We start from the raw sequence: 27,920 nt of genomic DNA, 5'->3' as shown, positions 1-27,920 counted from the left end.
CAAGAATGGAAGCACTGGAAACGGAAGACCTGCAGGAACTCATGCTCTCAGGAAGGGACAAAGACTGGGCTTTAGTAAGAAGGTGCTCCTAGAGGTATCAGGATGCTGCCCTCAGGGAACGGTTCATAAATGAGTGAGGGCTGATGTTTTTCTTCCTGGGCCCTAGGCGCTCTCGCAACTTAAATACACTGTTTACTGATCCAGATGTTTTGTTATGGGTTTTCTGCTCAGACTGCAGTAAGCTGGAAGTCCTGGCTCCTTTTAGATAGTGGTATTAGAAACCACGACCTTAGCATTAGTTATGTCCATTGCCCCTAGGGTGTCACACTTCTTGGTGCTCTCAGTTGATAGAAGTAGTCGTGTATTTTCTAAAGTGTGAGAATATTCCTTTAAAAAATTTTCTACTTTATTTTTATATTAACTGATTGAAATATTTACAAATGAAATATATAGACTTTGCTTCAAAATAGTGTTTAGGCATTGCAAGTAGGGTAGATAAAACTTGAGCAGTCATGAAATATAGATACGTAGAATTTTACTATTTTGTGTTCATCCCAAAACATCCATAATAAAGATCTTTCAAAAATTCAGAAAACTGCTTACAACTATATGCTAATTAACAATTTTGAAAACTTAAAACAGTCAAATTCCTAGAGGGGAAAAAAATACTTTGCTAGAAATTACTTAGAAATATAAAAGCTATTTAAGCTAAACCAATTATTAGAAATTATTATATTTATTGGTGTAAATTTTTGGACTAATCCTCCTGGCAGGTTATTACGAACACTGGCCGAAAGTATTTAAAAGGTCTATTTGAAGCTCCTGTAAAGCAACTAAAAGCTGGTGGGAACCAAAGGGGATCAATCTTCAAAGGGAGAGAAGATGGTACGTCAGTTCTCCACAAATTGATCTACAGATTCAATGCAATGCCAATTAAAATCTCAAGAGGTTTTTTCCTGTAAAAACAGAGACTAACTGATTCTAAAATTTATATGGAAATGCCAAGGACCTGGACATAGCCAAGAAATCTTTCCAAAAGACTACTGCGAAGGACTCACACTACCCAATTTCACAATTTACTATTAAGTTACAATAATCAAGACAGTGCCTATAACTAAGACAGTGTAGTCTGAAGATTATGAAAACTTTATGCTTTAGTTTTAAAAAAGGTTATTTTCAAAATTCCATACATGATTTTTCACCTACATACAGGCAGGGTATAAAATAATGTATTGATGAAGTCAGTGATGGAAGAGCCGGAGATTCGTGTGAGCAAGGATTATTCCCAGCTCATCGCAAGCCTCGATCACAACTTTGTCAGCAGCAGAACCGGAAGGGGCAGCGATGTAGGCCACGCCACTCTGGGAGGGGAAGACAGAGACCGACTCTCAAAATACAACCTCATGACAAAACATGCCAGAATCAACCACTACCACTGCCAGCTCCAGTAAAGAGAGTAAGCTAACAACAATTCACACTGCATACTGACTCATTGTCAAAGAGGCAAAATAACAGAATTCGGGCTATCCACAGAGCAAATGATTCTCTAGCTATTATACTGATACATCGTATCATCACAACTTACATATAACTTACATATAACTCATAGAACTGAAAAAATCAGAAGCACTATTTCAAAATAGTTAGTACATAATAACCAAATCTATGCAAACACACAGCAACTTCATACTTACCCTTTTAGCTCTGTCTATATTGTCCCGGAAAGGAAAGAAGGCATCAGAGCTGACAGAAACTTCATTAAGTTTGTCAACCCATTCCTTTTTTTCTGTCTCGGTTAACAGCTCAGGGACCTCCTCAAACAGGGCCTTCCACTTGATCAAATCTTCACCCTGTAAGTGGGGACAGGGAGGAAAGACAAGTATTACACCATTTTCAGTACTATCTGATACAAATCAGAATGCTGGGACGTACTCTGCAATCTACTTTTATTCTTATTCATATATGTTAAGTCCTCTTCCAGGACTTAGAGCCCAATCTGCTGTGTAATAATCAAGCAGAAAAATCAAGTATTAACGTCATTTTTAAAAAAGACTGTTTGAAGCACCTCCTGGTTACAAGGCATGTTCTCCAGCAACACCTGTTGATTGTATTGTGGATTCTTATCCCTGGCTGGACAACCTAGTGGAGCTGACTCACCCCCTCAGAAGACCAGAACTTAATTTTTATTTTGTAACCACTACCCATTAAGCACTTGTATTTACAGAAACTGGGCTAAGTCCTACGTTTTTTAGCAGGCTACCTAATACCTGCAATTTTAATGCTCCCTCCTACCTTCTTTAAGGTAGAAAACATTAAAGAACATGAACCATAACACAAGTACACTGAGTTGTTAATGGAGTTTCTGGAGAATGTGGGGGGCATTTGCTACCTGCTGTCAAGTAACCTGTATGCAATGCTGAATACACATCCATCACATAGCAAGCAACATGCCTGGCACTGTGACAGACATCCAAGATGGGTGAAGAACAGTCCCTGCCATCAAAACTCAGAACCAGCAGGGGGTACAAGCACACAAAACTAAACCAGGGGCTATAATCTAAGACGACAGATGATCTGTGGTGTCAGAAAGGGATAAAGAATGCCAAAGAAAGGTAAATGAGACAAAGGTTGTTTAGATTAGTAATTTTAGACAATTTAAAGCTTCAAGGAAAATATGATGGCCAAAAAGTTCACTCAAGTTTTCCCATAACATCTTACAGAAAAACCCAAACAAACTTTTTGGCCAACCTGATACCTTTTCTCTTTGTAGTGATGATGACAGTTAACCAGGAAAGGGTAAACCCCACTCAATAACAGCCCTTTTACCTCGCCGATAGTTCCAGTAACATACTGATCGATGGCATTGGAGATTTCTGCTCTCTTCACGCCAGTTTTAAACTTCATGGAAAGCACTTGTGGGTGATGTCTAAGCCACCAATAGTTTGCCTTATCACCTGCAAGGCGTGTGCAGTGTATTCGAGACTGCTGTCCTGCTCCGATGCCAATAACCTGAAGGACATGGGCATTAAAATGAATACTTCTCCAACAACATGTTTCTTAATGGATTTCTTTGTGCATAGTCCCCTCAAATCTATCAACTTTGTGGGGAGAAAAAAAAAAATCAGGCCAAATGAAGTATAAATAGTTTTAAAAGGTAGGGTAACATGTTTTATAAATACTATTCATATTTTACTCCTCAGTGACATTTGAGGCATGCTATTAATACTACAGAAGTTTCTAGAACTTTTGGATATCAGCAGTAAAGTATGGTCTTACTGGAACTTATTAGACCAGCAGCCACAATCTTTCAGATTTTTGTTACTACAGGTTAGCAATCTTTCAACAGTTTTTACTCACTAAGTCGTGTCTAGCTCTTTTCAGACAGTAGGCAATCACTAAAATGCTGAATTTGAAAGGGTCTTCCAGGTTATTAATATTAATTAATTCCGATTAATATCCACTATCCCCTCTCACTTATGGGCTAAATAATTTAACAAACATCTAGAGAGGAGCTCAAGACACCATGAGAAGAAACAGTGCTAAAGTTATTATGGTAAATCCAGGTTCACCCCAGGGCTAGCAGAGTTCTGCTGATGAGCCACCCTGGTTCTGTACTCTGCGGGCTGAGGTGAGGTGAGCTGAAGTCACTCAGTCGTGTCCAACTCTTTGTGACCCCATAGACTGTAGCCTACCAGGCACCTCTCCATCCACGGGGTTTTCCAGGCAAGAGTACTGGAGTGGGTTGCCGTTGCCTTCTCCAGAGGATCTTCCCAACCCAGGGATCGAACCCGGGTCTCCCACATTGTAGGCAGACGCTTTACTGTCTGAGCCACCAGGGAAGCCTACTCTGTGGGCTGGTGCACTAAGAAAGAAGGTCTCTAGCTTAACATCAGTTCAGAAGAGATGTTCAACATCTTGACTGTGGTAGTGGTCAAATAATCATACACTGCGCAAAGTGTTAAACTTTTTAAAAAAGGGTACATTTTACTGTATATAAATTTATACCTCAATAAAGTTGATTTTAAAAGATGATGCTAACTCCCAACTTGCAGATTCTTAGTAAAATGACTTACAGAAATATAAATAAAAATACCCTTCAAGCTGAAAAATAATGGGCTAGTACTTTCTACTTCCTCTTCACTGGAAATACTACTGACAGGGAGGAGGGGAGCAAATAAACTAGTTCCATAGGAGCTATTAACAGTTTGCTAATCCAAAATGTGCCAACTCATTCCAGGTAAAGAACAAGAGGACCATTCTAACACTTAATGCCAACAATACTTTGTAGTCATCACCGAGTAAATACTGACAAACCCAAAGAGAAAAACTTGGCAACATCTTCCTTTTCAAGCCAGTCTAGTTCCCAAGGCAGATGGATTTTTGAGTATCGTTTTGTAAAACCACAGTTTCCCTCCAGGTGAGCCTGGCAGCCTGGTTACCTGCCCATTCTTGGCATAGCACACGGAGTTAGACTGCGTGTACTTGACAGCAACAGTGGCCACGATGAGGTCCCTGAACGCAGATTCCGGCAACTAGAAAAAACACAGAATAGTAAGTAAGTGGTGTTTCTTTCAAACTTCGCTTAACTTTTAGCATCCTATGCGTCATTTATTATAACAGGCCTATAATGCAGGTCTATCCTTCAGATGAGGGAATGAAAGTAACTGTTCATTCAGGTCAGCTGCTCAGTCATGTCCAACTCTTTGTGTCCCCATGGACTGCAGCACACCAGGCCTCCCTGTCCATCACCAACTCCTGAAGATTACTCAAACTCATGTCCATTGAGTCGGTGATGCCATCCCACCGTCTCATCCTCTTTCATCCCTTTCTTCTCCTGCTTCAATCTTTCCCAGCATCAGGGTCTTTACAAATGAATTAGTTCTTCACATCAGGTGGCCAAACTGTTGGAGTTTCAGCTTCAGCATCAGTCCTTCCAATGAATAATCAGGACTGATCTCCTTTAGGATGGACTGGTTTGATCTCCTTGCAGTCCAAGGGACTCGCAAGAGTCTTCTCCAACACCACAGTTCAAAAGCATCAATCAGCACTCAGCTTTCTTTATAGTCTTTATAACTGTTCATAGGAGACACTATCATGTTTTACTGAAAGGATCATATTTAACATATTTGTCATGGAACTCTGTGCAATGCCTAATACATCACAGACTCAAACTGACACCATTTTTACAGCAATTTTGGCTTAAGCCTGTTTACATATCACACTAGACATGAAAACTATATCCACTCCAACACTGACAAACAGTATTTTCTCTATCACAGGATCAACAAATAACTGGAGATGCTATTAAAATTTATGTTCAGAAACAACACTGAGAATAATTTGTACTGACACTACAATCAACTGTGATGCACACACATCCAAGGCTCTTCAGGCAAAATCATATTAGGATCATTTTTTGGTTTGCCTAGAATATTCTAAGTAGAAGGTATTAAAAAATGTATTATGAACTAAATACTGGTTCAAATAGAAAGAGACAACTATGTTAACTAAAACTGTCACTATCTTTACTATAAAGAGCAAATAAAATTGAAAAGAAGGATAATGATCTATGTTGGTATGCTAAGTGGACAGAATATATAAGCACCTAACTAAAAAACTGATAAATCAAACTTCATCAAAATTAATACTTCTGCTCTTTGAAAGGTACTGTATTAAGGATAAAAAGATAAGCTACAGACTATAAGAAAATATTTATAAACTACATGTCCAGCAAGGAACTAGTATTCAAAACATGTAAAAACCTCTTAAAACTCAGTCACAAATCTAATTAGAAAATGGGCAAAAGACATGAAGAGACATTTCAAGAAAAAGGACATACACATAAAAATGAACACATGAAAAAGGGAGAAGAATATAAAGGAAGATAAATCCAGCATTCTCAGCCATAGGTTTCCAAGTTTCTATTAAAAATACATGTGAACAAGTAGAGAAGAACTTAGATAAATGATTAAAATCACAGACTGGTAAAAATATCCAAGACAGCACAGCCAGAAGCACAAAACCTCTCAAGTTCCACTAAATTATTAATCAGTCCAATACCTATAAACCTATAAGGAAAACTTACAAAAATTATGATTCTCAGTAAATAGGCATGGTTGTCAGCATGGGTACCATGGGATTTGGCTCAGTGCCCTTTCAGTATTTTTAAAAATACGTTAACCAACAAGGTTAAAAAAAAAAGTGGAAAAAAAAAATCCAGAGCCCCATTTTACTGTTCAGTTCAGTTCAGTCGCTCAGTCGTGTCCGACTCTTTGCGACCCCATGAACTGCAGCACGCCAGGCCTCTTTGTCCATCACCAACTCCCAGAGTTCACTCAGACTCACACCCATCGAGTCAGTGATGCCATCCAGCCATCTCATCCTCGGTCGTCCCCTTCTCCTCCTGCCCCCAATCCCTCCCAGCATCAGAGTCTTTTCCAATGAGTCAACTCTTCGCATGAGGTGGCCAAAGTACTGGACTTCCACTTAACAAATACTAAATCAGCCACATTCTTCCTAGGAATTCATAGTTATGGTAAAGTATTTTTATAGATAGAACAGAGGAATTAAAAGTGAAACATTTTTATCTTCTTGTGGCTCTTTTGAGCTGAGTTGCTCTGGGCTTCTGAAAGGGTCTGATCTTACTATATCTGAATATTTTTTATTGTGGCAATAACTCCACTCGTGTTTTCAAAAAATTTCTTCTTCTCCCACTTCTTCTCTTTCTCTTCATCTTCTTCTTCTCCCCTCTCCCCCTTCTTTCTCCATCTCTATGTCTTGGTCTGTCTCTCGCTCAACAAAGACCTATGGTAATTTATAACATATAAAAAGAATAATACCTGTTTTGATAACATTCCAGTTACTTCATCGAGACAATAAATTTTTGACCTGATCTCAAGATAAATCTATAAATCTTTAATGCAGAGCTTCAGGAAAACTGTAAGGATAGTTGAGAAAAATTGCTAATCTGCACTCAAGACTTTCACATTATTTTCATCCAATTGACTACAATAATGTAAAACTGTGTTGTTTAATTTCCAAATGCTAGAGGATTTTCCAGATATCATTCTGTTATTGATTTCTAACTTGAATTTCTTGTGGTTAAAGAAATTTAAATTGATTGAGATGTATTTTATAGCTCAGAATATGTTCTATCTTGGCGATCGTCCCACGAGAACTCAAAAGAATTATATTCTGCTTTTGTTGGCTGAACTGTTCTATAAACGGTAATTAGGTCAACTTGGTTGACAGTGTTGTTGACATTTTCTATGCTCGCTCTATCGTTTGTTCTATCAGCTATTAAGTGACACCTTGAAATCTCAATCAAAAGGAGACTTGTCTACCTACTGTTATTATTTCTATCAGTTTTTGCTTCATATATCTTTAAACTTTGCTGTTAGGTACATCACATTTAGAATTATCATGTCCACTTGATGAATTGACTTTTATTTTAAAATGTCCCTCTTTTCCCTAGTAATATTCCTTACTCTTAAATCAACTTTGTATAATACTATATATTTGTGCTTTTTTTTTTAAATTAGTGTTTTCATGGTATATCTTGTTGTATCCTTTTACTTTTAACCTATACACTTTTTTTTCACATTTAAAATGAGTTTTGGACTCTGTGGGAGAGGGAGAGGGTGGGATGATTTGGGAGAATGGCATTGAAAATGTATAATATCATATCGCTAGTCAAATAACAAATCGCTAGTCTAGGTTTGATGCAGGATACAGGATTCTTGGGGCTGGTGCACTGGGATGACCCAGAGGGATGGTATGGGGAGGGAGGTAGGAAGGGGATTCAGGACTGGGAACACGTGTACACCTGTGATGGATTCATGTTGATGTACGGCAAAACCAATACAATATTGTAAAGTAAAAATAATAAATAAATAAATAAAATGAGTTTCTTATATATGGTGTATAGTTGAATCTTACTTTTTATCCAGTCTAATAATCTTAGTTTTTTATTGTAGTGTCTGGGCCATTTTCATTTAATGTGATTATCAATGTGTCTGGGTTTACATCTACCATTTTGCTGTTTATTTTCTAATTGCCTATATGTTCTTTTTCCTTTAGATTAATTTTTAAAGTGATTTCACTTTATCTCTACCATTGGTTTATTAGCCATTTTATTGTATGCATATGTACAACTTAATCACTTTGCTCTACAGCAGACTGTAACACAGCATTCTAAATCAACTACACTTCAATACAGTTTTTTTAGAAAGGAATGAAGACCACTAGGAATGGCATCTATGTAGGTAAATATGTGATAATGGCAGGTATGGTTGGTTAGATAGTGAATATGTGAGTAAATATAGAAAACAGATTTCCAGAAGAATCTCTACTATGTAACTGACTAATTTAAAGGACCAGTATCAATGCATTTGAGGTTTAAAACATATGAAAATGTCTGACAACAGTACAAAGGCTGTAAGGGAGGAGATAAGACATACATTCTAACCTCCTTACAGTATACTTTAAGTGGTATATAGACCATACACTGTAGAGAAGCTATTGTAAGAATAAAATGGCTAATAAAGCAATGGTAGAGATAAAGTGGAATCACTTTTTAACAATTAATCTGAAGGAAAAAGAACATATAGGCAATTAGAAAATAAACAGCAAAATGGTAGATGTAAACCCATTTTACTGTGAGCTGCTTCAAGGAACACTGTTAACCCAGGACCTCAGGGTCTTTACCAAAGGAGCAGATTCCCAAACCTGCAAGATGTGTTTACTTATGATTCCTACATGTTCTTTTACTTTAGGGCACCATTAACTTTCAACAATACAAATGAAATACCCAGTAAATCAACAAAGATCAGGCCTCAATCACTACATGCTTATTAACAGAACTATCCCCATAAAGATTTTAAAGCCTATTTTCAGCGTTCTACTTAAAGCCTCAGAACTCAGACCGGGGAACAATAGCCAACTAACTCATTGTCCACTTCTGTTACAAAATGTCTTGTTAAGAGACTAATCCTTTTCTAAGAACTAACAGAAATACTGAATACAGAGCTCATAAAATATCCAGTACCTAGAGGCAAGAAGCAAACACCCTGGTGATAAAGAAGCAACAGGGTGACTGTTTTCCCCTCCAGGCCTTTTCCTAGTTGCAAGGTGGAAACTAAGAGGTGAGCCCTATGCTCAGCTCTATGGAAGGAAAATAACACTAACCAGATGCTCAAAGTATCTTTATGAAGTATCTTTATGGTTTTTTCATATTATGGACAAAAAAACTGATCAACAGTCAACCTACAAAATAAATGGAAAATTCTGAGTCAACTTAAGGATTATAAACCCAGGAGAAAGCCTCTCAGAGAGCCTGGAGAACAGTTCCAAACAGGTAAGGGTGTGGCAAGCATGTATTTGATGTTGATGAAGGGGTATATGCAACCAAGCACACATTTCAGTAGCAGGTCACTGCTATCCTTGAAGACCCAGCTTAGTTGATGGTTTCAGTGCTCTTCTAAGGGTGGAATGATCTTCTGTGACGCAAGAAACTCGGTTTCATAAAATCTCCTGAAAATATCTAAACTATCTGAGGGCCAGTTCTGCCAAGTTTCTCTAGAGCACAAAGTCCCTCATCCTGAATTCCTTTCAGTGACTACAGTGGCTAAAGACTTGATTCTTATAGAAGCGGATGGTAGGTAAGCCTGTTAATTTTATGATCCACTCCCTCTCTGTCTTAATTTCAACCAGAATCTGAGAGGCATTTCTTGACTAGTTTGTTCCACGGTGCTACGAATGCTCCCTTAGTTCAGGCAAGAATTTTATTGCTCGGCCACCTGATGTGTTATTACTGGACTGGTCCCTTGTAATAGTAACCAAAAGCCTCTGGGCCACATGTCTTACTTGTCTGTTATGGTACAAGAAATGGTTCCCTCTTTTTGCTTCTTCCCGGATCTACAGTTATACTGTCACAATCATTGACTTTATAGGAAGATATATTTGGTCAATCATTTCAACTCACTGCAAAGTCATCATTATTTTTATCGAACGTTCAATCACACATCTGCAAGGCAGAATGATGATCGAGCAGGTAGTTCTATCATTGGGGAGGTATGGTAGGTATGGTTGGTTAGCACATAAGACAGGCACAGTGCACACTCGGGGGCAGACAGGAGGCCAAAGGGCAGAGAGTAAGTTTTATGTTTAAATTTTTCCTGTCTTGCCTTAAAAATATGAATTTTTAGTTCATCTGTATCTCACGTCAAGCATTCAGTCAAAAATGCCAGGCATATCAGCAGACAAGACCAGATAACGATGAAGTTAGTTACACATCCAAAGTAATGAAGAAAAAAAGTACAGCCAACATCAGATCCGGAGAAAATATCCTTTAAAACTGAAGGCCCAATCAGGAGATCTCAGAAAAACAAGTACCAGCTCAACCATTTCCTTACTGTGTAGCCAAATCTCTTAATTGTCCTCTATGTCACAATTTTGTGATCTTTACAATACAGATGACAGTGGTCATGCTCCACCCAGAGGCAGCTGTGCATATTAAAGGATATAAAACATGTAAATAAAAAAAAATAATAACACCACCCAATCCAGTATTATCCTAGGAATATGTCCTTCTAAAATATGACAACAGGACAAAAGCAAATTCATTACTATATGTAAACATGGACCACAGCACTGAATGTGGAAACAACCTAGATACCCATCACAGTACACATGGGCCTTTCTAATGACGATGTGGACCTATGCTTACTGATACAGAAACAGAGTTGTAGCTTAATGCACGGAAAAAGTCAAGTGATAAAAAACATGATCCTATTTATGCAGAACTGAAGATAACTAACCACATACACACAGATACACAAGTTTCTAACATGGTTGGTCTTCTGCTCACTTTTCTCAAACTTGCTTGACAAATCAAAGAAGGACCAGCTCTTTGCATATTGATCAGTTTTACGATATGGGCCTTAATAAATGCATAAGCATATAAATATTAGGAAACTGACCTACTGAATTACTGGTATTCAGTTACTTTTCAGACTTACATCTTTATTCTTGGTAACAATGTTGCTAAACAGTGACCTGTTGACAACACTATTATTTCTCTTCTGGCTTAAACGAAGACCAAACAGAGTTCGAACTTCATTTTCATCTGGATTGTAAGACTGGTCCATCTAAAGAAAACACAGATTTTAAAAGTTAAGAGTAAAAAAATCTACATCTCTCAAAATCATTTACTTAATTTATGTTCAAGGTATATAATTACAAGCAAGGTTATATGCATTTTTTTTCCCCCTGACTTAAGCAGGTACAAGATCATTTCAGGATGGATGTGATAGAATGGCCAGGCACCAATATTTTGCTCCAAAACTTTATAGGCTTTATAACCTCACAGGATTTTGTAACTTACACCAACATAATAGAACCAATGATTCCAACAGAGAATTTCTGGTTTTAGTAACTGAAAGCACTACCCACATAAATAAATAGATAAAACAGATTAGCTACAAAACAGGCAGTGTCACAAAAATTAACCACTAGTTTTCTTTCTAACAATTACAAATACTCAGCCAAGATTAAGAAGTTCAGTGGAGAATAGCATTTGTAGTATGTGTCTTTGTCATTTGGAAAGGGGTATGTCATTTATGGCTTTCTTGACCTCTTCCAGATTTTGATTTGAAATGATGGGACATGGGAATAACCTATGTCATAATACTACTCTCTCCCCAGACATTTTCCTATACTTAAACAGTACAGAAAGCACTGATAACCTGTAACTCAGAAGCAAGCCCTCATAGTAATTCTACTTAATTTGCATTTTCATGAATTCTAAAATGGTCCTTTTTTTTTTCTATTATAAAATTTCTAAAACTGAGATGTGCCCACCTATAACTTATGTCAAAAAACTTGTCCCTGGTCAGGCAGAGAAAACAGGTTTTTCATGGTTGTAATTACGTGTCTAGGTGCAAACTTAGCCAAATTCCCAAACAAAATATTGAGGAAGCCCTGGTATTCTTCTGACACCCTGAAACATGGTACTGTCTTGTGCTGAATATCAATCGAGTATTTGCTGAATATGCACAGACTATGTATTTCAGGAAAGATGAGCAAGAAATTGAAAATATTACTTTAAAAAAAGGTAACAGAGTGGCAGAAGGAAAGGAAAGATTTCAAATAACCTTTAAGACCTTTTGAATAGGAAACCATTTCAAATAAATTATTTTTTAAAAAATTAAAAGGAAGGATGAGAAAGCTATCTTGATCTGAAACTCAAAAAATTAATAGTAAGAAAAAATCTGCAGGATTAAGGATAAAGAAATCATAGTAAAGAAGGATAAATTAGAACAGTTATCAGTATAAAGGAAAGATTAAATATGGGGAAAAATAAAAGAGCAAATTACTACTGCAAATATGAATTGCACTAACCTGAAGAACACAGTAATTCCCGTTTTTCTTCTTGGAAAGTATTTTCAAAGCTTCATTTTCATATCCCGGAGCAATAATACCATCAGATACCTATACATGTATCAACATTAGATACTAATTTCTATTTTAAAAAATCAGAGAATACCTCCTAAACAATCTAGACATACTTATGTGTCATAAATAATGCAGCGGCAGTTTCTGGTTTCTACCTCCACTAGATAAGACAAACACTACACTTGGAAAAGATAAGTCTGTGCTAGAAGACAACCTTTTACAGCTGATCTTATCTCATTAGTGCCCCTTTGGTTGTCTGTTTCAATTTTAATGAAGAATATATGAATGACTTGCTGTGATACATGTATCTTAGGAAGACACATGACTTTTTTACTATTCTGTTCAGGGCTTGTTTTGTACTAATTAGACAGAGCATGTTCTTCCAGTTCTGGCTCTTCTAGAACTTGGCTAAATGATCCGAGGCAAGGCAGGCTCCTCGAGAGCAAGAGAAGGGGTTCAGAGGAAATCTGAGATTAACACAGTATAGCTAAAGACACAAAAGGTACAAAAGTCACAGCTCACACCCCAAGCCTCATGCTATATATAACGTATAATGCAGCATGCCAGCTCCACTGCAGCTGGGGATGGTAGGGGTGATGGTAAGAAGCCCTGAGATGAAACTAAATATCGTCAGGCCACTGGCCCTGTTAGTTTTAATGCTAACTGTTTCCTTCCAAGCTACCTGAGCTAACCTCATTCTTCTCTGTTTCCCCAATCCGCAACACCACCTCCCCACCTTTCTGGAATGCTTGCTTGGTACTCAATTGATGGGGGTTACTTTTTCAGAATAGGTTATAATTTCCCCCACTATACAGTCTCTTTCATTACAGACCTAAGGTATACAGTCAGCTTCAGAAATAATAATTCTGGCATTAAAATAATGACTAGAAAATTTAAAAGAATTAAATATGTAAAACTTTACATCACAAGAGCCAAATACAGACATTATACATTATGGTTTCAATAAACACTACGTAAAATTTGGCTCTACTTAGTTATATACAGATCAAGATACAGAATTCCACTAACCTCTCTGGAGATAATCTTGGCAGTAGGGACATCACAAACATCAGATAATGCAACAAAGTCACCAAACGAAGACATCCTATCAGCCCCTGTAAATAAAAACTAAAACGTCGTATTTATCACAGATTATCCTTATACAGAAAAAAATAACACTCAAAAATCCCCAAAGTGACCACATAAAATCTAACTTGAGATTTAAATAACAGATTAGTAAGTTGTTTAATCGAAATAATCATCATGAAATATTCTTTAATTTTACCTTCTAGAGCAACATTCAGCAAAGGGCCTGACAGTAAACATTTTTTAAGCTTTGTGATCCCTTCATGGTCCAACTCAGGTTGGAACAGTCACCGACATACTATATCACCCTACTCCAACTGAACTATACTGACAAAGATGGGTGGTGGGCTGGATTAACCTGTTGAATAATAGCTTGCTAACCCTTGCTGAAGAAGGTAAACTATGATAAAGTATCTCAATAACCTCCTATTAATGTTGTTATAATATTCATAGGCTATTAAACTTATGAATTAGACATCTGTGAATTATATAAAATATTAACTTTAACCAAATTCAGTGTACTTAAATAACCACAATTTAAGCAAAACAAATACATTCAATAGCCTAATCTGAAATTTTGTGCACCAAATCCCAAGTGTGTTCCCCTTTATTACATTAAAATACTAAAGCACACATTTTTATAAACAAATTTATTCCAAGGCTCTCATATAGTTATTCTGAAGTACTAGTAAAAAATGAATTAAAATAACTTGAAATCTTATAACAAAAAGGACATTTAAGATATTACCTTTCCTCCAAAAGAAAAAAGAGAAAAAAAAAGACAAACTACATGCTATTATTCGTCTGACCTCTTGCTCTTGCATATGCAGTGGCTATGGGTGTGAGGGTTTTGTGCAGATCATAGACCATGCAGACTTTGGCTTCATCTTCACTGAGTGGAATTCCAACAGCAGCACCTGGTATAGAGACCCATTAATAAACCCAAAATCTCAGTTACCACTTTTCAATTCCTACATTAGGACAACATTTTTCCAAACGTCTGGTCTATGCAGGGTACTTTCTAGTGCTTATGCCAAATTAAACAAAAACCTACTCGGCCAGATAATTAAATGCCAAAATAGAACTGCAGGGGAGGGTGAAGCAGGGGAGCATCTCTCCTCTCTGGCCTCTGAGATAGAGCCACCGAGTCTGCCAGCACGAGTCGTGTGTATGGAGCGACTTCACTTCACCACTGATGCTTTCTCTGTCCTGCCTGATATCACACAGTTTTCCTGCTGCTCCCATACGTGTGCATGTTATTGTTATCTGATTTTATCCCGTTACTACGTTGACACCATTATTAATCAAAAGTGGTTTCGGACTTCCCAGACTGTTCACATTTGCTTTAGAGTCTTGTCAAATTTCTAAAAACTTTAAAAAGAAGTTCATTTTGAACAGTTCCAGAGAATCCCAGAGTGCAATGCTTTACCTGCTGGGCTAACATGTTTGAAAGATGCAGCGGCTGGAAGGCCTAAAGCTTCTTTGAGCTCCTTCACCAGCTGCCAGGCGTTCAAAGCATCACACAAGTTTATAAATCCAGGGGCTCCATTGAGAACTATACATAAAAATACACATGAACAAGCAACGTCAATACGATGTATACATTTCCTAGAAAAGATGTTAAACACATAAAGACTGCACAAAAATGCTTCACAAGAAGTATAATGAAGAGGCGAACGGATATACATGAACATATAAGAACTCAGTGAGATGAGTGAACAGAGCACCAGAGTCTGAACCCATGTTACCAAACACACACACACACACACACGCACACACACACACACACACACACGCACAGAAATGCATGAACATAAATACGAGCACGCACCATGGGGACCAAAGCCAGCCAACCCATAAACAAATCAGCAGAGAATTCAGGAACATGAAAAAGTACAACTAGACTAGCCACCATCAGGGATCCACTTCAGTACAGAACTAAGATAAAATAATTGTGGTGACTTTACTGTACAATTTAGAGTATTTATAATATAATATTGGAGAAGGAAATGGCAACCCACTCCAGTATTCTTGCCTGGAGACTCCCATGGACAGAGGAGCCTGGGGAACTACAGTCCATGGGGTTGCAGAGTTGGACACGACTAAGCAACTGAGCATAATATTTTAAAGTTGAAAGTCGTGCCAGTTTAAGAAATAGCATTATAAACTAAAGCAGTTTAGTGGGTGGGAGAGATGGAGGGAAAAACCTCATTTGATGGACAGGGGAGGAGGTCCTTTTCTTTTAATTGGACTCAGCAGGCTTGGCTTCAAGCTGAAGTGCAGTTAATAAGGAGCCTACAAGTTTTTTGCTGCCTATTTTCTTAACAGTGGCAGGATTTTTAAAAGCCAAAATCTTATGAATAAATATTTATAAGAAGTTTAGCATACACACACAAAGTAATGGGCCACCAATTAAAAACAACTTAACAATTTCATTTCCTCTGTGTTATCTTGAATAGCAGATACTTTCACAAGCAAAACCTTGCCAAATATCTATTGAGTGCCTACTACAATGTTAGGCACTGTTCTAGGAGCTTGGGATATTATCAGTGAATAAAACAGTCCCTCCCAAATTACTGTCATCATGAAGATTATGAGGGGAGTCAGAAAGGAAACTAAACGTGAAATAAAATTATACAACAGAAAATTAGTTATTTACCCAAATGAATTGAAGGCTTGGGTCTATACAAAAGCATGTACAAAAATCTTTATAACAGCTTTATTCATAAACTGCCAAACAGCATCCATCTATTTTTGATGTCTTTCAATAGGTGAATGAATAAACTGGTACATTCACACACAGTAAAATATTATTCCGTAATAAGAGGAAATGAGCTACCAAAAGACATGGAGGAACCTTAAATACAGATTGTTAAGTGAAAGAAGTCAGTCTGAAAAGACTACATACTGTTTGTTTCCAACTATACGATATCTGGAAACAGCAAAAGTATACAGTGAAAAGATCAGTGGTTGCCTGTGGTTAGTTAGAAGGCTGAAGGGGAGGAGTATTTAGGGTGGAGAAACTATTATGCAAGATAATATCAGGTTTCCCTAGTGGCTCAGTGGTAAAGAACATGCCTGCCAATGCAGGAGACGTGGGTTCAATTCCTGGGTCGGGAAGATCCCCTGGAGAAGGAAGGAAATGGCAACCCACTCCAGTAATTTTGCCTGGGAAATCCCATGGACAGAGGCGCTTGTCAGGCTACAGTCCATGGGTCCCAAAAGAGTTAGACATAATTTAGCAACTGAACAACAGGATAATTTTCATAAGATGAATAAATTATGTTTGCCCAAACTTATAGAATGTACATTTTGAATCTAAACTATGGATCTTAGTTAGATAGGTGGTATGGGCAAAATATAAAATTAAAAAAAAAAACAACACCTGCTCTTTTTAATAAAATTATCTTGGAAATAAAGTTCTCTTAAACAAAAAAAAAGGACTATTTCCACAGAGCTCATGTGAGAGGCACCAAAGAAGCAAAATAGGCAACAGTAAACAACAGAAGTTGTCCCCTGCAACACTTCACCCTCAAAGTCTTTACACCTACAACTCTCTCCTCTGCCCGCTGGACCCACCCTTCCCTTGTACCAGGCAGTAGGATGTGCTTGCTCACTAAACAACCCACCTTAACAACAAGTCAGGGCTTCCCTGGTGGCTCAGATGGTAAAGAACCTGCCTGCAATGTGGGAGACCTGGGTTCGATCCCTGGGTTAGAAAGATCCCCTGGAGGAGGGCATGGCAACCCACTTCAGTATTCTTGCCTGGGGATTCCCCATCGACAGAGGAGCCTGGTGGGCTACAGTCCATGGAGTTGCAAAGAGTCGGACATGACTGAGCGATGAAGCACAACGAAACAGAATCAAACAACTGTAACTGTAAAACTCTCTTATTACTCTACAAATCCTTAAGCCCTGACTAATTTCAAAGAATTATCTTTATCATTCTTAGTTCTTAACCTCTCATTACTATTTTGGCTCATTTCAACCGGGCTGCCAGATCGATCCATCATTCCAAGGAAATCGCTTTTCTGTAACATTCTCAAATCAAATAGCCACTGCTCTCAGCAGCCCTGTTTCCTCTGAAGGTTCCTCTACTGCCAGCTCAAGGTTTGGTCCTAACTATCTTACTATGAAATCCAGACCATCTCATCCTGTCCCAACATCTTCAAAGCCAATATCCACACAAAGATACTTCAATCTGTATTTTCAACTTGACTTCTCTTCAAAACCCTGGATTATCGCAGTATTTTCTGTTTACAAGGCCCACTGGCAACTCACATTTCAGACAACTATAAGAGGTACCATGCAATTCATTTTCTAAAAAGTGAATTACGTCTCACACAATAGAAAGAAAGACACATACACACCCAGACATGGCAAACCATGCCACATAACACTCAGCCTTTACCTGTGATAGGGAGCTTGGGCTTCAGGGTATACAGCTGGGCAGGAGTCTGATGAGGGTTCATTCCATACCTCAGGGGCATCTGAGATACTCCTTTACTGTACTCTTTCCTGAAGTAATCTGAGATGGCTTCATCATACTGTGCTGTATGAGTAAAAGCCTGAAAAAAGAGTTAAGGTTTGTGAAATACCCACAGTATTTCCCAAAGTGAGGTTAAAAATGGTTTTCAAGTGCTATATATCCAACTACACCCACCCGCCCACACACACACTCATGCAGGAAAGACACCAACTAATACTAACAGCACAAAGAATTACGCCCTGCCACTTCTCTTTCAATTCTTAGACAGAAGACCTCTCTGAATGTTGGTCTCTCCATTTCTAATAAAAGGATAACGGCTCCAAGCAGAGCCCCGGGAGGTGATGTGATGTGGTGAGAACGGAGTACTGCTGGTTTTGCAAACACCACACCAGATAAAAGCGTGTTCCCACCTTCAAGGCTAATTGACGTCTTGTCTCCAAGGACGTGTCTTTGCTGTCAGAGTCCCGCATCTCTGAGGCTACAGCTGCATAGTCCTCTGGCTCACACACTACTGTCACTCGAGCGTGATTTTTGGCTGCGGCTCTTAGCAGAGTCACTCCTCCTTTGAAGAACAAAAGACGATTTGCATTTTCATCAGTTTAACCTCTTTCAAATCAAGTGACTGTACATGCTGTGCGTTGGTGAAAACATGCTCAGTCATTTCTGATTCTTTGTGACCCCAAGGACTTTAGCCTGCTTGGCTCCTCTGCTCGTGGGATTTTCCAGGCAAGAACACTGGAGTGGGTTGTCATTTCCATCTCCAAGGGATCTGTCCAATGCAAGGACTGAACCCGTGTCTCCTGCTTGGCAGGCGGATTCTTTACCACTGAGCCACCTGGGAAGCCCCAAAATTAAGAAAAATAATATGTGCGTGCTAAGTCATATTCGAAAAATTAGCCAGATCAATCTCTACATCAAGAGCTCTGAAAACATCAATGAATTAATCACCAGAGAAACAGGAGACGCTGGTTTGATCCCTGGGTGGGTAAGATCCCCTAGAGGAGGAAATGGCAAACCCACTCCAGTATTCTTGCTTGGAGAATCCCATGGACAGAAGAGTCTGGTGGGCCACAGTCCATGGGGTCACAAAGAGATGGACACGACTTAGTGACTAAACAACAACAATCCCAGAGACTATCTTCTACTCCTTCAACAGTGCACACTGGGACTTCCCAGGTGGCTCAGACAGCAGAGTCATTTCATTTACAGTATAAACAGTCTGCAAAAATGGTTTTTTAAACTTACCAATATCAATATGTTCAATAGCCTCTTCAACAGTTACACCTGGAGAAGCCACTGTCTTCCCAAAGGGATACAGATTACAAACAACAACTCTGAAATAAAGAGGAATTCAGCTATCTTTAAATACTGGAAACTTCCACCATTTACATTTCAGTAACTGCTAACATTAAAACATTAAAAAGAAATTTACAAAAGCAGCAAAATGGCTGTCTGAGGAGGCCTTACAAATAGCTGTGAAAAGAGAAGCAAAAAGCAAAGGAGAAAAAGAAAGATATAAGCATCTGAATGCAGAGTTCCAAAGAACAGCAAGAAGAGATTAGAAAGCTTTCCTCAGTGATCAATGCAAAGAAACAGAAGAAAACAACAGACTGGGAAAGACTAGAGATTGCTTCAAGAAAATCAGAGATACCAAGGCAACATTTCATGCAAAGATGGGCTTGATAAAGGACAGAAATGGCATGGGCCTAACAGAAGCAGAAGATATTAAGAAGAGGTAGCACGAATACACAGAAAAACTGTACAAAAAAGAGCTTCACGACTCAGATAATCACGATGGTGTGATCACTCACCTAGAGCCAGACATCCTGGAATGTGAAGTCAAGTGGGCCTTAGGAAGCATCACTATGAACAAAGCTAGTGGAGGTGATGCAATTCCAGTGGAGCTATTTCAAATCCTGAAAGATGATGCTATGAAAGTGCTGCACTCAATATGCCAGCTAATTTGGAAAACTCAGCAGTGGCCACAGGACTGGAAAAGGTCCGTTTTCATTCCAATCCCAAAGAAAGGCAATGCCAAAGAATGCTCAAACTACTGCATAATTGCATTCATCTCACATGCTAATAAAGTAATGCTCAAAATTCTCCAAGCCAGGCTTCAGCAATACATGAACCGTGAACTTCCAGATGTTCAAGCTGGTTTTAGAAAAGGCAGAGGAATCAGAGATCAAATTGCCAACATCTGCTGGATTATGGAAAAAGCAAGAGAGTTCCAGAAAAACATCTATTTCTGCTTTATTGACTATGCCAAAGCCTTTGACTGTGTGGACCACAATAAATTGTGGAAAATTCTGAAAGAGATGGGAATACCAGACCACCTGACCTGCCTCTTGAGAAACCTATATGCAGGTCAGGAAGCAACAGTTAGGACTGGACATGGAACAACAGACTGGTTCCAAATAGGAAAAGGTGTATGTCAAGGCTGTATATTGTCACCCTGCTTATTTAACTTCTATGCAGAGTACATCATGAGAAACGCTGGACTGGAAGAAACACAAGCTGGAATCAAGATTGCTGAGAGAAATATCAATAACCTCAGATATGCAGATGATACCACTCTTATGGCAGAAAGTGAAGAGGAACTAAAAAGCTTCTTGATGAAAGTGAAAGAGGAGAGTGAAAAAGTTGGCTTAAAGCTCAGCATTCAGAAAATGAAGATCATGGCATCTGGTCCCATCACTTCATGGGAAATAGATGGGGAAACAGTGGAAACAGTGTCAGACTTATTTTTGGGGGCTCCAAAATCACTGCAGATGGTGATTGCAGCCATGGAATTAAAAGATGCTTACTTCTTGGAAGGAAAGTTATGATCAACCTAGAAAGAATATTGAAAAGCAGAGACATTACTTTGCCAACAAAGGTCTGTCTAGTCAAGGCTATAGTTTTTCCAGGGGTCGTGAATGGATGTGAGAGTTGGACTATGAAGAAAGCTGAGAGGCAACGAATTGATGCTTTTGAACTGTAGTGTTGGAGAAGACTCTTGAGAGTCCCTTGGACTGCAAGGAGATCCAACCAGTCCAGCCTAAAGGAGATCAGTCCTTGGTGTTCTTTAGAAGGACTGATGCTGAAGCTGAAACTTTAATACTTCGGCCACCTCATGAGAAGAGTTGACTCACTGGAAAAGCCCCTGATGCTGGGAGGGAATGGGGGCAGGAGGAGAAGGAGATGACAGAGGATGAGATGGTTGGATGGCATCACCGACTAGATGGATTTGAGTTTGAGTGAACTCTAGGAGTTGGTAATGGCGGGCTGGCGTGCTGTGATTCATGGGGTCGCAAAGAATTGGACATGACTGAGCGACTGAACTGAACTGCTAACATGACCAAAACCCCTAATGATTGAAAATATGAACTCTGAGTTTGACACTTTAAAGTTCTAAGAAGTTACAGTGAAACATCAGGACTTCTCATGCTTGCAAGAGCACAGGGAAACAGAAGGGGCCAGAGTCAGCAAATGCTCTCAATACACATTATTCCCACCAAATCATAATAAAATGTTGCTGCCTGGGTAACCTTAGCTAGCCACTGTACTATCAAGCCCTAAAAATTTAAAAAAAAAAAAAAAAAATATATATATATATATATAGAGAGAGAGAGAGAGAGAGAGAGGCATAAATCTTCATTATATTTTAAAATGGATCCTTAGAAATAACATCTAAAGCATAAGCATAAGCTGGATATTACCATAATTTAAAGCTTTTATGATGGTCAAATGATACTATTAAGATTATGAAAACAATCTACAGAATGGGATAAAATGGATTCTTACAACTCAATAATAGATAAATAACTCAATATAGCAAATACACAACATTGTAAAGCAATTATATTTCAATTTTTAAAAAATGGGCAAAGCGTCTGAACAGACATTTCTCTGAAGGTACACACATGAAAAGATTAGGAAATACAAATCATAATTACAAGAAACCCGTGTTATACCCACTAAAAATGTTAAAAGGAAAAAAAGAAAAATGTTGGTGATGATGCAGAGAAAGAACCTCTCTATACTGCCAGTGGGAACATAAACTGATGAGGCCTGGAAAATAAGTCTGGCAGCTCCTGCAAAGGTTAAAGAGTTACCAGATAACCATGAAATTAACATTCCCAGGTATATGCCCAAGAGAAATGAGAATATAGGTCCACACAAGAACTTGTACACAAACGTCCAGTTTCTTTAGTCAGTATATCCCAAAGTGGAAACAATCCAAATATCCATCAACTGACGAATAAATGAGAGTATATCTATATGTGATGTGATTAGTCACACAGTCGTGTCTGACTCTTTGCAACCCCATGGACTGTAGCCTACCAGGCTCCTCTGTCCATGGGATTTTCCAGGCAATAGTACTGGAGTGGATTGCCATTTCCTTCTCCAGGGGGTCTTCCCGACCCAGGGATTGAACCCAGGTCTCCTGCATTGTAGGCAGATGCTTTACCATCTGAGCCACCAGGGAAGTCCAATAAGTGATTACTTTTCAGCAATAAAAAATGAATCAATGATATATGCTGTAACACGGATGAACTCTGAAAACATGCTAAGAAGCTAGTCACAAAGGACCATGTATTATACAAATCCACTGACGGGCAGTGCTCATAGAAATCCACAGAGACGGAAAATAGGCTGGTGGTGGTCTAGGCTGTTGGGGAATATGGAAATTGAAAGTTAATGGGCAGAGTTTGGGGCAGGAGGGAGAGTGCCAGAGGGAAGGGCAGGGATGAATATATTCTAATATTAACTGTGGTGGTAATTGTGCAACTCTAAATATACTAAAAACTACCGAATTATCTACTTTAAATTGAGGAATTATATGGTATGTGAATTATATCTGAATAAAGCTAAAAAGCAAGAGAGTTCCAGAAAAACATCTATTTCTGCTCTATTGACTATGCCAAAGCCTTTGACTGTGTGGACCACAATAAACTGGAAAATTCTGAAAGAGATGGGAATACCAGACCACCTGACCTGCCTCTTGAGAAACCTATATGCAGGTCAGGAAGCAACAGTTAGGACTGGACATGGAACAACAGACTGGTTCCAAATAGGAAAAGGTGTATGTCAAGGCTGTATATTGTCACCCTGCTTATTTAACTTCTATGCAGAGTACATCATGAGAAACGCTGGACTGGAAGAAACACAAGCTGGAATCAAGATTGCTGAGAGAAATATCAATAACCTCAGATATGCAGATGATACCACTCTTATGGCAGAAAGTGAAGAGGAACTAAAAAGCTTCTTGATGAAAGTGAAAGAGGAGAGTGAAAAAGTTGGCTTAAAGCTCAGCATTCAGAAAATGAAGATCATGGCATCTGGTCCCATCACTTCATGGGAAATAGATGGGGAAACAGTGGAAACAGTGTCAGACTTATTTTTTGGGGCTCCAAAATCACTGCAGATGGTGATTGCAGCCATAAATTAAAAGACGCTTACTCCTTGAAAGAAAAGTTATGATCAACCTAGAAAGAATATTGAAAAGCAGAGACATTACTTTGCCAAAAAAGGTCTGTCTCGTCAAGGCTATGGTTTTTCCAGTGGTCATGTATGGGCCTGAGAGTTGGACTGTGAAGAAAGCTGAGTGCCAAAGAATTGATGCTTTTGAACTGTGGTGTTGGAGAAGACTCTTGAGAGTCCCTTGGACTGCAAGGAGATCCAACCAGTCCATTCTAAAGGAGATCAGCCTTGGGATTTCTTTGGAAGGAATGATGCTAAAGCTGAAACTCCAGTACTTTGGCCACCTCATGCGAAGAGTTGACTCACTGGAAAAGGCTCTGATGCTGGGAGGGATTGGGGGCAGAAGAGGACAACAGGATGAGATGGTTGGATGGCATCACTGACTCCATGGACGTGAGTCTGAGTGAACTCTAGGAGTTGGTGATGGACAGGGAGGCCTGGCGTGCTGCGATTCACGGAGTCGCAAAGAGTCGGACACGACTGAACAACTGAACTGAACTGAACTGAACTGAAAGCTATTATACATATGCAACAAAAAGAAACTATGAGTATCGTTATGCAAATAACTAAGCTACTTATATGTACCACAATTAGATAATTTTTAAAAAAGCAAAGGTAATTATGTTTGAGTAATATGAATTTGGCAAAATCAAAATGCTTACCCACATACAATGTCACAAACAATGTCCTCAATAAACGTTTACAGTAAGTAATCAGAAAGCTAAACCTCATGTTAACCTTGATATTTAAAAACAGATACCAGATTTGGCTTTTTTTGTCTTTGATCCTTAATGTACTAAAAGTTCAACTCTGAAAATTTTTACCTTATAAGACTGAAATCAAGTTTGGCCATGTCAGCACTATCTTCTGGGATATTACGAGCCAAGATTCCTAATTCAACAAAGTTAAAGTATTAGGTTCAAAAAACAAGTCAGAATAAGGCACTTCTTTCCAACATGACTGCATCAATCATGTTAAAGCCCCCAGCACTGCCTAATTAAGAATACCAGACAGTACAAAATTAGGATTAGTGAGTACACTTAAAAACTGTCTGCATCCGTTCCCTATTCCCTTTGCTTAAGCAACACAATGTAAAAGGAATTTCACGTAACTGTTGTCAGTTCCATCAGTGCATATACTCTCATAGGTAGTAAAGCATTTTAAAAGATTCCTTTGAAAGTCAGTTACCATGTGATGCTTTATTCCAAGCTTGAACCATGGCAAGAGTTTTTTCAGACTCTAAAACCTAAGTATTTTCATTAACTCCAGCAGGAAATAACAAACTCTAAATTATTTATCAGGCCAGGACTAACAGCTACCAGAAGAATCCATCAGGTAATAAAGCAAGCTAGATTGTATTTTAAACATTCTTATGTAGTATGAACTTTAGCAGCTGATGTGACAAAAAAACATAACCTCACAGATTTTTTTTTTTTTAAGCTATGATCTGCCTTTTTCCTTATTCCTGCTTATTCTATTAACCATAAGATGACATGGGAAAACCCCAACAAACTTTGTGGCCAACCCATTGCAAAGTTTATTGAAAACCACTATTTAAAATTGAAGATATCCAACCACTTACCAGCATGGACTGCAGGATGCAAGGTTTTTACACGCCCCCCTAGCATTTCAGGAAATCCAGTTAGCTCAGATACATCTCTGAAAACAGATAAACAGAATATTGCTATTGTTTCTGTGAGTTTCATTTTACACTTTATACCATTTCAAAGCATCTTCCAAGATTTTTTCAGAGCCTGGATTTTCAGAATTCAGAAAATGAATCATAAGCCATACTAATGAAATATTAAGAAATAAATTCACTCACAAGTAGTTTGACAATATACAACAAAATTATTAGTTATCTCTATCTCAGTAATAGATTAAAAGGGATAGCAAGGATTTAGCCTTTTGGATTGACCTACATAAAAGTTAAAAACCTTTACACTGAAAAAAGAAAAAAAATTACGTAAAAATGTAAGCTGGAAAAGATATTCACAAAGTATGACCCAGGGTCAAATAAAAGACAGCATTTAAGTATCAATCCATATCCCCAAATTGACCTGAACACTTTCTCTGGCTGAATTTACAAGCAAATTTTTATTTTTCTTAAAGATTTATTCATTTATTTTGGGCTGTGCTTACTGGGTTTTCCTTGCTTCCCACAGGCTTTCTCTAGTTGCAGCAAGTGGAGGTTATTCTCCATTTGTGGTAGGCTTCTCATTGCCATGGCTTATCTTGCAGAGCCATGGGCTCTTAGACACCCGGGCTTCAGTAGTTGTGGCACAGGGGCTCAGGTGCTACATGGCATGTGGAATCTTCCTGGAGCAGGGATTAAACCTGTGTCCCCTGCACTGGCAGGCGGATTCTTCACCACTGTACCACCAGTGAAGCCCGCCAAGTTTTTGAAAACCCACAATATGTGGGGGGAAAAGCAAAAAGCAAAACTATCTGTTCTCTGTATGGGCTATGAAATAAAGACCACACTTATAAAAACTCTGGAAGAAAAGACATCAACATGTTGTACACGGTTACCAGATACTGGGGGAAGAGAGGGTGAATCTTAATGAATTTTAATGATGTGAACAGTTTCACTAAAGAGCCAGTCAAAGCAGATCATGTGGGGCAAATAAGCCCCAAAGCTACAACTTTCAGTGAAGCTTGTGAGCCCTAGAGCCCAAGGCTTCTCTTGTGAGTCCAAGAAAAGACAGGGCGATGAGAAGCCCCTGCAGTATAACTAGAGATTAGGCCCCCCATTCACTGCAACTAGAGAAAGCTTGCTGGCAGCAACAAAAAGCCAGCACAGCCAAAAATAAATCATTTCTTAAAAAAAAAAAAAAAGATCATAGGCATCCTGAAAATCAACTCCCTTCTTGCACAACAAACAATGCACCTAATATGCGCTGTGTTTTAACATTAATGTGTTATAAGATTCGGCTGAGCGGGGAGGGGCTCTGAAGGTTCCAAATCCTTACTCTGTAAACTTGAAAATAAGTTTAAGCTTCCTGCAAAAGGTGATTTAACTTACCAATCTCACAGCACTGTTGGGAGGAGTAAATAACGTTATTTCATGCAGTGAATGGAATACCGTAGTTTCTGGTCAACGTCACCAAACTACATTTGGCTTGGACTTAACTTAAAAAGCAAGTTGTGCCTTACCTGACTGCCAAACCAGCATCTCTGAGGGCTTTTGCAGTCCCTCCAGAGGCGATCAGATTCAAACCAACAGAAGCTAAGTTCCTGGCAAACTCCACAAGGCCAGTTTTGTCAGAGACACTAAATAAAGCTGAAACAAAAGACATTTCGCATCACTCTCGGTTCAAGACATTCTGCGCTTCAAAGCCCAGGGGATCGAGGGGAGGGGGAGCAGTTTGGAGAGGGCATTCGCGAATCTTATGGTCCCCACTACTCAGACTTTGACCCGGGGTCTGGTCCGCCGCCAGCGAGCCGCACTAGAGCGCGCGGGCCCGGGCCTTGCTGACCGCAGCGCCGCCCCCCAACCAGCCAGGGCCCCACAGCTCCCATCTGGCCGCCGCCATCGGCAGCGTGAGGGAGCCACGGGGCACGGAGGCCGATGGCGCGGCTCCACCAGGGCGCCGAGGAGCTCACCGAGCTGGCCGGGTGCCATGGCTGCAGGCTGCAGGGGTCCGCGGACAAGTTGGGAACAAACGCGGCAACAACACGTGCAGAAGGAGACGGTGCGACCAGAATTTATACCGGAAGGAAGCGGGGCGGGCCTGGTGATCACTTGATCCGTCACGTGATCCAACCCGCCTCTGTTCAGTTTCAGAATTGGAGCCTTAGGGCTGTAAGGGAAAGAGGCATTGGCGGCAGCTGGCTTTTAAACCCTTAACTTTAAGGGATCTTCGCCGGCAGTCTCATTCTCTGAGAGTTTTTTATCACTGCCATCAAACTGTGGCCGCCCCAGGCCTCTGGAGCTGACTCTTGTTGCCCAGGGCAATCTGTCCTGGAAGCTGCTGCTGCTGCTGCTGCTCAGTCGCGTCCGACTCTGTGCGACCCCATAGACGGAAGCCCACCAGGCTCCTTTGTCCCTGGGTTTCTCCAGGCAAGAACTCTGGAGTGGGTTGCCGTTTCCTTCTCCAATGCATGAAAGTGAAAAGTGAAAGTGAAGTCGTTCAGTCGTGTCCGACTTTTAGCGACACCATGGACTGTAGCCTACGAGGCTCTTCTGTCCATGGGATTTCCCAGGCAAGAGTACTGGAGTGGGGTGCCATTGAGGCTGAAGTGTAGTTAAAAGTGTTGAAAGCTCTGACAGAAAAGTCAGTTCAGTTCAGTTTAGTCGCTCAGTCGTGTCCCACTCTTTGTGACCCGGTGGACTGCAGCACTCCAGGCTTCCCTGTCCATCACCAATTCCTGGAGTTTACTCAAACTCATGTCCATTGAGTTGGTGATGCTATCCAACCATCTC

The 27,920-nt window shown here is 39.4% G+C and overlaps 1 protein-coding gene across 1 annotated transcript; it reads right to left on the bottom strand.

Moving 5' to 3' along the window:
- Positions 1-518: 518 nt before the first annotated feature.
- On the bottom strand, positions 519-27,559 carry ATIC (5-aminoimidazole-4-carboxamide ribonucleotide formyltransferase/IMP cyclohydrolase). The gene is made up of 16 exons (XM_069574522.1): positions 27,101-27,559; positions 26,651-26,777; positions 25,077-25,153; positions 24,319-24,385; positions 19,274-19,362; positions 18,439-18,590; positions 17,951-18,107; positions 14,969-15,094; positions 14,349-14,456; positions 13,483-13,568; positions 12,400-12,489; positions 11,019-11,147; positions 4,440-4,532; positions 2,827-3,009; positions 1,695-1,850; positions 519-1,361 (listed from the first exon to the last, which is right to left on the bottom strand). Exons 1-16 carry the CDS (start codon positions 27,117-27,119, stop codon positions 1,242-1,244), a joined length of 1,779 nt encoding a protein of 592 aa, XP_069430623.1. The 5' UTR covers positions 27,120-27,559; the 3' UTR covers positions 519-1,241.
- Positions 27,560-27,920: the final 361 nt, after the last annotated feature.

Source organism: Ovis canadensis, chromosome 2 (genome assembly GCF_042477335.2).
Source record: "Ovis canadensis isolate MfBH-ARS-UI-01 breed Bighorn chromosome 2, ARS-UI_OviCan_v2, whole genome shotgun sequence".
Lineage (NCBI taxonomy): Eukaryota > Metazoa > Chordata > Mammalia > Artiodactyla > Bovidae > Ovis > Ovis canadensis.
This window is presented reverse-complemented; position numbering and strand designations above follow the sequence as displayed.